General features: G+C 45.8%; 1 protein-coding gene across 1 annotated transcript in view; it reads left to right on the top strand.

Annotated features, from left to right (window-relative positions):
• The first annotated feature begins 251 nt into the window (after positions 1-251).
• The window catches only part of VPS13D (vacuolar protein sorting 13 homolog D), a 266,036-nt gene continuing 255,386 nt past the window's right edge, over positions 252-10,901 (top strand). Inside the window, exons 1-2 of the mRNA XM_052654160.1 lie at positions 252-298; positions 5,152-5,324. Of these exons, the coding sequence (XP_052510120.1) occupies positions 5,228-5,324 (97 nt within the window). The 5' untranslated portion in view covers positions 252-298; positions 5,152-5,227. The remainder of the gene's footprint in view (positions 299-5,151; positions 5,325-10,901) is intronic.

The raw sequence follows: 10,901 nt of genomic DNA, 5'->3' as shown, positions 1-10,901 counted from the left end.
TAAATATTATCATCTCAACCTGTAGCCTTCCTCCGGACTCGGTCTATCCACATGCTATAACATGAGGCTGTTAGGGCCTTTCTCCCTATTCTGCTCCAGCCCCTGCAAACTCTGAAGTGGGCGGCCTGCGGCGCCTCCTCGATGACTCGGCGCTCGGCTGGTCAGGCGCCGGCGAGTCGCTCGCTCGATTGGTCGGGTCGGGGCAGGCCTGAGTGCGGCCGGCCAGCGCCATTGAGGAGCCGCGGAGAGGAAGCGCCGCGCAGTGCCGGGCTGGGGCCGGCGGTCCGGACACCGACAGGTACGGGCCGAGGCGGGGCGGCGCCGGGCGGCGAGCTGGGCCGGGGGACTCAGGGCGGGCGTGGACCCGCGGTCGGCTGCTCGGGATCTGCTTCAGACCTAGAGGCCCGGGCCCGCCCGCGGGGAGCGCGGCGCGGGGAGCCCGGGGACCCCACCGTCGGGCCCTCCAAGCTGCTCGGTGAAGTCCTGGGGCGTCCGAGCCCCCGACATCCCCTAGCGCCCGGCCCTCACCGAGACCCCCGCGTCCGAGCCTGTGCGGACACCCTAGCCAGACGCTCGGCAGTCCTGAGCCTCTCGGGACTCCGGCGTCCGTGTCCTGTGGAGTGTGAGCCCCCGCCAGACCCCGCATCCTCTCCCGGATCGGGGCAGCTTGGTTCCCGGGGATGAAGGGGGTGTCATCCCGCGTCTCCCCGGGGTGTCATCCCGCGTCTCCCCGCCGGAGCCTTGGTCTCCACACGAGAGAGCCCAGTGTATGAGCCTCGCTACCTGTTCCCAAGAAGGATCTCCAGTCAGGGTTCTAGAGGGTCTTCACCACCCCCTTCTCCAGCCTTTGGGGTCACGGTCTGGGCTGCGGACATCAGGCCTCAAACCTCTTTGCCCCTTGCCCTCCGGGGTCATGCCCTGGCTGAGCCCCTCCTTCCTGGTGCTTGGGGACTCCTGGACCTGTTCCCTCCTGGCTCTATCTGGTAGGTGGGGTCTCCGTCCCCCAGAACTGGGCGTAGGGTTTTGAGCAGAGGGGAGGCGCACGGTCTGGGGGGAGCCTCGCCTCCTGGGCTGTTTCCTTCCTGCGGGGCCCCGGGCCTGGCTCCTGCCCCTCTCCGGCCGCTGATCTCCGAGCTCCTTGTGCCGGCAGCGCTCCGCCCCGCCGCCTCCGCTCCTGTCGCCAGCCCTTCCTACTTAGGACTCCAGCCGCCCCTCGAGGGAGGGGCCTGGTTCAAGGTCATGGCCAGCTGTCTGCCCGCCGGTGGGCTGAGCACTGATCTCCAGTGTCACCTGCCCCACCAATTAGGGGAGGCCAGGTGGGGGTTAGTGCCAGGCAGCTGCGGACAAGTCCTGATGGACAGGAGTGTAAGCATTTTGGAATTCTGGCCAGCCTGGGGGCCCTTCCTGACACCGGATTCCTTAAGGGAATCCTTGAAGTGGCCTCAAGCCTGGTTTAGATGCTTAGCAGAGTTAATGGATGCCGTCTGGCTTGGGCTTTAACCTATTGCCCCAGGGCATTTTATAGTGCCTCTGACCCCGTCTTCTTTTAATCTGGTCTTTGCCTTCCTCCACCTTCAGGGGAAGTAGATCTTGTGTACAAACTGACAGTTGTTTCCCTTTATTCCTACTCAGAGAGCACTTGTAGTTGGCACTTCAGAGTTTGTTGGCATTTAGGGCCAGAATCAATGGCAGTGACTTCAAAAATAAAGAGTGCTCCGACTTTGGCTCTTTGTTTAAGTGCGTTTGGAGTTTGCATAGTAAGAATAGATTAGTCAGATTCATGTTTTGTTTTCAAAGATTTACTCGTTTAAAGTTATAATCAAGTGTTTCCTTTATTCTTATTTTAAGAAACTTGTTCTTGTAATCTCTTCTTTAAATAAATGTACCTGATAATTTTTAGCAGGTTCGTAATTTTACATAAAATGTGCTTTACAAAAGATCTTTGGAAAGAAATTAGTGTTCCCAGGTGGCTCAGTAGTAAAGAATCTCCCTGCCAGTGAAGGAGACTAAAGAGACTCGGCTTTGATCCCTGTATCAGGAAGATCCCCTGAAGTAGGAAATGGCAGCCCACTCCAGTATTCTTGCCTGGGAAATCTCATGGACAGAGGGGCCTGGTGGGGCTTTAGTCCATGGGGTCACAAAAGAGTCAGACGTGACTTAGCAACTAAACAACAACAAAGCACTTATTTTCTTATATGTTTTTACTGTCATTGTTGACAAATAAGAGTTAATTTAATCTGGAAATGCGGAACACTGTTGACGAATAAAAAACAATTTTTCCTGCAGGTTAACTCTTAAAGAGCTTTGTGTTTGGGGGGTTTTGGTGGGTGGAGGCCTCTCAGTTGGCCTAAGAATGTCTTCTGGCACTAAGATGAATCACTGGAGGTGGGGCAAAGTGCTTGGAAAGGATCCAGAAAGGGCCAGTTCCAAGTGGGATGCCTGCCACAGCAAACCTGGAGCGTCAGGCTTGGTGGGTTTGTGTCCCACATGCTTGGCTCAGAGCAAGATGTGGAGCCCACATCTAACTAACTGGGATCTACTAGCTGAGAAATCTTGATACCGTTTAAACTTTTGTGTCTCAAGTTCCCTATGTTAATTTTATGGAATACTAAAAATAATTAATTTTTTGTAATGCTAATGGACACCAGTTATTATGGTGGACAGTAATAAATCAATACTGGATGTGAATACTATACCTGGAACCAGAAGATTTCTGGTGTTTGTAGTTACTGAGTAAGGTATTGTATCAGCATCAGCTGGTGTCCAAATACCAGTAATGCAGTTCTGGGACATTTAAGAACAGTGATAAACCACTGCTGTCTCCCTTCCATTTATATCATTTTATAAATGATCCTGATAAACAAATTTGCAAAATTGATTTCAGGAAGGTTTAAGAGGATCATTGCAAAATATGAAGTTCATTGATACAATCTCTTAAGCCATTTTTCTTTCTTTTTTTTGACTGTGTTGGGTCTTTGTTGGACTTCTCAGGTGACACTAGTGGTCAAGAACCCACCTGCCAGTGCAGGAGAGATAAGAGATTTGGGTTCGATCCCTGGGTGAGGAAGATCCCCTGGAGGAGGAAATGACAATCCAGTCCGGTATTCTTGCCTGGAGAATCCCATGGACAGAGGAGCCTGGCAGGCTACAGTCCATGGGGTTGCAAAGAGTTGGACAGGACTGAAGCAACTTAACACATGCTGGTCTTCATTGCTTTTCTTGGGCTTTCTCTCGTTGCGGGGAGTTGGGGGCTACGCTTCATTGCAGTGTGAGGGCTTCTCCCTGCGGTGGCTTCAGTTGTTGAGGAACACAGATTCTAGGGCACGGCAGTTTAGTAGTTGTAGCACATGGGCTTAGTTGCCCTGAGGGATGTGGGATCTTCCTGGACCAAGGTTTGAACCTGTGTCTTCTGCATTGGCAGGCAGACTCCCATCCAATGCGCCACCTGGGAAGTCCCTCTTGAGCCATTTTTGACAGGGTTTCTCATCCTTGGTACTGTTGGTATATTGGGCTGGATAATTCTTTGCTGTGAAGGGCTGTCTTGTGCATTGTAGGGAGTTCAACAACTTCCATGTCCTGTCTCCTCTCACAAGGTACCAGTGGCAAAATTCCAGCCACATCCCCCTCGCCCCCCGCCCCAGCCCCCAGTCATAATATTCAAAAATATCTTTAGATGTTGCCAGGTCACATGTGGATAGAACCTCTGATCAGGACAGCCTAATGCCCAGGTCAGTCAACAAAAGCAATCAGTTGAATGATCAGTTACCTCAAAAAGATGCATAACTTTGAATTGTAGGTAATTTTTGGTTAATTTATAAGTGACCATTCTTTGCAGCTGCAGCAGTATGTAATGTATTGGTTTGGCCCTCCATTTACTAGTGGTGGCATCTTAACAGTGTTTCCCATCCATCATTCTTTTTTTTTTTTAATATATATTGAAGTTAGTCTCAGGTGTGCAGCAAAGTGATTCAGTTCTAAATATATGTATTTCAGGTTTATTTTCCATTATAGGTTATTTACAATATTGAATATTGTTCCCTATGTTACACAGTAGATTGTTGTTGCTTAAATCTATTTTATGTATAGTAGTGTGTGTCTGCTTGGAGAAGGCAATGGCAACCCACTCCAGTACTCTTGCCTGGAAAATCCCCTGGACAGAGGAGCCTGGTAGGCTGCAGTCCATGGGGTCGCTAAGAGTCAGGCACGACTGAGTGACTTTACTTTCACTTTTCACTTCCATGCATTGGAGAAGGAAATGGCAACCCACTCCAGTATTCTTGCCTGGAGAATCCCAGGGACAGAGGAGCCTAGTGGGCTGCCGTCTCTGGGGTTCCACAGAGTCGGACATGACTGAAGTGACTTAGCAGCCGCAGCAGCAGTGTGTGTCTGCTAATCCCATACTCCGAATTTATCCCTCCCTTCTTCCCCCTTTAGTAACTGTAAGTTTATTTTCTATGTCTGAGAGTCTGTTTCTGTTGTATACATAGATTGATTTGCATTATTTTTTTAGATTTCACATATAAATGATATCATATAGTATTTGTCTTTCTCTGACTTCACTTAGTTTGATATTCTCTAGGTCCATGCATGTTGCTGCAAATAGCAATATTTTCTTTCTTTTTAAAAAATACTTATTCATTTGGCTTCATCATGTTTCACGGCACGTGGCATCTCCGTTATGTTGTTGGGGATCTCTTGTTGAGACGTGTGGGCATTCCAGTTGTGGTGTATGGGCTCAGTAGTTGTGGCTTGGGGACTCCAGAGCACGTGGGCTTCAGCAGTTGTAGCATGTGGGCTTAGTTGCTCCGAGGAATGTGGGGTCTTAGTTCCCCGACCAGGAATTGAACTTGTGTCCCCTGCATTGCTTAACCTCTAGACCACCAGAGAAGTCCCTTTCCTTCTTTTCTTGATGGCTGAGTAGTATTCCATTGTATATGTAAACCACACCTTTATCCAGTCATCTGTTGACAATACTTGAGTAGCTTTCATCTCTTGGCTATTGTAAATGGTGGTGCTGTGAACATTCACACCCCGTCTTTTTTTAAATCTGTGGTTTATATCCATCTACTTTCAGGACAGATAGAGTAGGATATCATCTTGGAAAAATTGTTTGGTTTTTCTGTTCATTTTCTTTTTTTTCTTCTTCCATAGATTCTTCTGTGACCATGAGAGAGAGAAATAAAGAATAATCCATGAGTTTTAAACACCTTGTCTTGAGGATATAGTCATGTTGGAAGGTCTTGTAGCCTGGGTTCTTAATACCTACCTGGGGAAATATGTCAATAACCTGAACACTGACCAACTCTCCGTTGCGCTTTTGAAAGGTGAGTATGTGTGTCTCTTTTTGGTGAACTGTGCTTTGCAGATTGGATATCTATTTTTTATATTCTTTTTATTGTATTGAGAATAGTAAACCTTAATGGCCAGATGGCTTTGTTCCAAATATGTGCAAAAGAAAATAATGTTCCCCCATAGGACACTGAGTATTATTATTATAGGGTAACTTAAGTAGGTAGCTATATTGTCATAGAGTTTAGGGAAGTATTACATAAGAATAATAATAATTTTAAAAAGACCGTACTACTGGTGACTATGCTTTGCCCCAGTTAAGGTTTTTAGTTTTATAGGGCTTTATGGAAGCAGCCAGGTTGTAGTGACAGTGGCATTAGCTTCAGCTTCAAATCCTGCTGTAACTTGTTAGCTGTAACAAGTCATTGCAATTCTGAGCCTCAATTTCTTATGATTAGAGGGCATTGTATCTCTGTGGGTTGCTGTAAGGATCAAGTGGAGTGGCCTTTGACGCTCCTTTCCTGCTGGTGTATAATAGATACCCGCATATTACTGTAGGGTCTTCCGACAGAGTTTATGGGATCTTGTCTTGCTGACTAGTAAAATACCTAAAGCTTGAGACATTTTCACCTTGACAAGGCTATACTTGCTAAATGCAGCCCAGTGGTTTGATGAGGGGATTGGAAAAGTGTTTTCTTCTCCTTCCTTGCTTTAAGTTCTCTTTGCTCGACTCAAAATGGAACCCTTTAACACATCTAGGAAAAGAAAGAAGATCAAGTCAGTTTGCAAACATGTAGACTCATAGAAAGAGGAAAGGGGGCCTCAAACATAGTGGAAACCTCCTGGGCTTCCTTGGGAGTGTGAGTTTTGGCAAGTGTACTGGGGCAGGTTAGGGGGGCTGGCCGTGAAGCAGATGCGTGGACAGCCTGAGCACAGGTGCAGTGATTTACTGTTCCCAGAAGCCTCTGCGGTTTCCTGACCCACCCAAGCCAGGGGAAGGATCACGGCAGCGAGAGGTCACAGGGAGCTTGCAGGGTTGCACCCCCCTGCTCCCTTCCTTTCATTGGAAACAGCAGTGGCTTCTTTCCTATTCTTTTTTTTCCTCTGCACTTTCCTGGACGGGAGCATCTTGATGGGAAGTGAAAGTGACCGGTTGCCCGGGAAAGGGCTGTGTTTAAAGTATAATAGTAGTGTCGAGTTTATGTCTTTGGTCACGTATTGAAGTTCTCAGACACACTGTGAAACTAATGGGATGAACAGGGTAGGTTACTGGGCCCAGAAGGAGCCCTGCAAACCACAACATTGCTGACAGCAGAGCTGGCTTTCTCAAGAGGGATGTGGTAAGAAGGATGTTTGCTAAAGAAATTAACGAATAGCAATTGGTATCTGATCAGTTATGGCGTCTCCACTGATAATAGACTTTGAACCACAGCAATTTTATTTATTTATTTTTTAAAGTTATTATTCCTTATTTATTTTGGCTGCACCAGGTATTAGTTGCAGCGTATGAACTCTTAGTTGTGGCATGTGGGATCTAGTTCCCTGACTAGGAATTGAACCTGGGCCCCCTGCATTGGGAGCGTGGAGTCTTAGCCCCTGGACTACCAGGCAAGTCCCTGAAAAGGATTCAGCCTGCATGTGGACTCTGCATGAAAGGATGCTTGACCAAGTAGCCAGGTGTGCACTGGGTGGGGAGGGGGGCAGCCTCAGTGGATCACCTGGTCTCTGTGATCTCTGGACTAGGTCCTAGCGCCTCCTCCATCCTGATTCTGACTCTGATTCCAGGACTGACTTCCATGAGATATGGGGGATGGGATGGAGCTGGGCTGGGCTGGACTCCAACCCCCTGCCTTCTAGTATACAGAGCGGATATACTTGTCCTGCAGGAATGACCACCTTGATCCCACACAGGGCCTTCCACAATGGGTAGATCTCCCATTTATCCTTTTGCCAAGCAAGCTGCTACATTTTACATCAGTCTGTCTTTGTTTCAGGTTTTTTTTTTTTAATTAAAAAAAATCCAGAACATAAGACACACCCACTACCCAGAATTGACCTGTGTTAACAACCAGGTCTGCCCTCCTTCCTCCCTGACCTTTGATCCTAACACTTGACCTTCTGTCCTCCTGGTTGGTCCTGAACATGCAAAACACCCAGATCACTTTTTCTCTAGATGCCTGCGTGACTATGTCCTCACTCTGGTCCAGTCTGCTCAAATGCCACCTCCTCAAAGATGCTTCTTTGACCCTCTTAGCTAAAGCTGCTTTTTTTAAGAAATTTTTTTATTTGCTTATTTGGCTGTGCTGGGTCTTAGTTGTGTCATGCAGGATGTTCTATCTTCATTGCGCCAGGCAAAATCTTTAGTTGCGGTATGTGGAATCTAGTTCCCAGACCAAGGATTGAGTGCGGGCCCCCTGCATTGGAAACTCGGAGTCTCAGCCACAGACCACCAGGGAAGTCCCTCTAATCTCAGCAATTTCAGACAGAATATATCTTGTAAGGACAACTGTGGGTATCTCTGAAGCTTTCTACCCCTTTTCTGTGCCTATCTTTTCTTAAAGAGTATTCTCTATGGCTTTTAGCAAGCCTACGGAGTTTGAGGAATGTGTCTCTGCAGAATAGAAACATGCTTTTTCTTTCGTAACTGATGTAGTTACTCTGTGTTTATGGATCCGGAGCACGCCATGGTGCTTGGCCAAAAAAGTTTTAGAGCATCACAGTGCACTGAGAGAACGGCTTTGTAAAGGAGTTGAAAACTTTTTTGTTGATCTTGATGACATGATTAAGGAGGGTTTGGGGGCAGAGGATACAAGAGAAGAATGAGAATGTTATTTCAGTTTGTCTAGAGATATTTACCTGACCAGTAATGCTGAAGATCATGATCATCAGATCATGAACTCCTTATTGCCAAATTCAGACTTAAATTGAAGAAAGTGGGGAAAACCACTAGACCATTCAGGTATGACCTAAATCAAATCCCTTATAATTATATAGTAGAAGTGAGAAATAGATTTCAGGGACTAGACTGATAGAGTGCCTGATGAACTATGGACAGAGGTTCGTGACATTGTACAGGAGACAGAGATCAGGACCATCCCCAAGAAAAAGAAATGCGAAAAAGCAAAATGGCTGTCTGAGGAGGCCTTACAAATAGCATGAAAAGAAGAGAAGTGAAAAGCAGAGGAGAAAAGGAAAATATCCATTTGAATGCAGAGTTCCAGAGAATAGCAAGGAGAGATAAGAAAGCCTTCTTCAGCGATCAATGCAAAGAAATAGAGGAAAACAACAGAATGGGAAAGACTAGAGATCTCTTCAAGAAAATTAGAGATACCAAGGGAACATTTCATGCAAAGATGGGCTCGATAAAGGACAGAAATGGTATGGACCTAACAGCAGCAGAAGATATTAAGAAGAGGTGGCAAGAATACACTCAAGAACTGTACAAAAAAGATCTTCACAACCCAGTTAATCACAATGGTGTGATCACTCACCTATAGCCAGACATCCTGGAATGTGAAGTCAGGTGGGCCTTAGGAAGCTTCACTACGAACAAAGCTAGTGGAGGTGATGGAATTCCAGTTGAGCTTTTTCAAATCCTGAAAGATGATGCTGTGAAAGTGCTGCACTCAGTATGCCAGCAAATTTGGAAAACTCAGCAGTGGCCACAGGACTGGAAAAGGTCAGTTTTCATTCCAATCCCAAAGAAAGGCAATGCCAAAGAATGCTCAAACTATTGCACAATTGCGCTTGTCTCACATGCTAGTAAAGTAATGCTCAAAATTCTTCAGGCCAGGCTTTAGTAATATGTGAACCGTGAACTTCCAGATGTTCAAGCTGGTTTTAGAAAAGGCAGAGGAACCAGAGATCAAATTGCCAACTTCCGCTGGATCTTGGAAAAAGCAAGAGAGTTCCAGAAAAACATCTCTATTTCTGCTTTATTGACTATGTCAAAGTCTTTGACTGTGTGGATCACAACAAACTGGAAAATTCTGAAATAGATGGGAATACCAGACCACTTGACCGGCTTCTTTAGAAATCTGTATGCAGGTCAGGAAGCAACAGTTAGAACTGGTTCCAAATAGGAAAAGCAGTATGTCAAGGCTCTGTATTGTCACCCTGTTTATTTAACTTAAATGCAGAGTACATTGTGAGAAATGCTGCGCTGGATGAAGCACAAGCTGGAATCAAGATTGCCAGGAGAAATATCAGTAACCTTAGATATGCAGATGACACCACCTTTATGGCAGAAAGCAAAGAACTAAAGAGCCTCTTGATGAAAGTGAAAGAGGAGAGTAAAAAAGTTGGCTTAAAGCTCAACATTCAGAAAACTAAGGTCCCATCACTTCATGGAAAATAGATGGGGAAACAGTGGCAGACTATTTTTGGGGGCTCCAAAATTACTGCAGATGGTGATTGCAGCCATGAAATTAAAAGATGCTTACTCCTTGGAAGGAAAGTTATGACCAACCTAGACAGCATATTAAAAAGCTGAGACATTACTTTGCCGACCAAGGTCCGTCTAGTCAAGGCTATGGTTTTTCCAGGAGTCATGTATGGATGTGAGAGTTGGACTATAAAGAAAGCTGAGTGCTGAAGAATTGATGCTTTTGAACTGTGGTGTTGGAGAAGACCCTTTAGAGTCCCTTGGACAGCAAGGGGATCCAACCAGTCCATTCTAAAGGAGATCAGCCCTGGGATTTCTTTGGAAGGAATGATGTTGAAGCTGAAACTCTGGCCACCTGATGTGAAGAACTGACTCATTTGAAAAGATCCTGATGTCGGGAAAGATTGAAGGCAGGAGGAGAAGGGGACGACAGAGGATGAGATGGTTGGATGGCATCAGCAACTCAATGGACATGAGTTTGAGTAAACTCCAGGAGTTGGTGATGGACAGGGAGGCCTGGCATGCTGCAGACCATGGGGTTGCAAAGAGTTAGACACGACTGAGCGACTGTACTGAACTGAGAGATATTTACAGATACTTTGGGAGATGCAAAGGGGACCGAAATAGTTGTCAAGTGTATGAATTTTGTAGTCAGACTGGGTTTGAATCCCAGTTGCTTCACTTAGACCAATAACTTGGGCAAATTACTCAAATTCTTTTTTTCTTCTTCCACTTTTACTGAGATATAATTGATACAGAGTCCTGTATAAGGTTAAGGTGTACAGTATAATGATTTGACTTACATACATCATGAAATGATCATCAGTAAGTTTAGTGAACATGCATCATCTCATTTAGATACAAAATTAAAGAAATAAACCTTTTTTCTTATGATGAGAGCTCCTAGGATTCAATTTTGATATACAGCATATACATTAACTCTACTTATTGTGTTGTACCCTACATCCCTTGCACTAAATTACTCAAATTCTTAATGCTTTAGTCTCCCTTTCTGCAAATTGGAGAGAATATTCCCTGTCTCATGCAGTTTTAAGGACTGAACCCATTAATGTGGGTCAAAGAGCTAGAACTACTCTTGGCATCCAGTGGGCCCTCAGTCAGTGTTAGTCATCATCACCATTTGAGCATCAGCATTATGACTGGCTGGTGCATTGGACTTCAAGGATAGACTGTGCACACATGCTTAAAGCAATAAAAATGCGAAATA

The sequence above is a fragment of the Budorcas taxicolor genome, chromosome 16, assembly GCF_023091745.1.
Source record: "Budorcas taxicolor isolate Tak-1 chromosome 16, Takin1.1, whole genome shotgun sequence".
NCBI classification, from domain to species: Eukaryota; Metazoa; Chordata; class Mammalia; order Artiodactyla; family Bovidae; genus Budorcas; species Budorcas taxicolor.
This window is presented reverse-complemented; position numbering and strand designations above follow the sequence as displayed.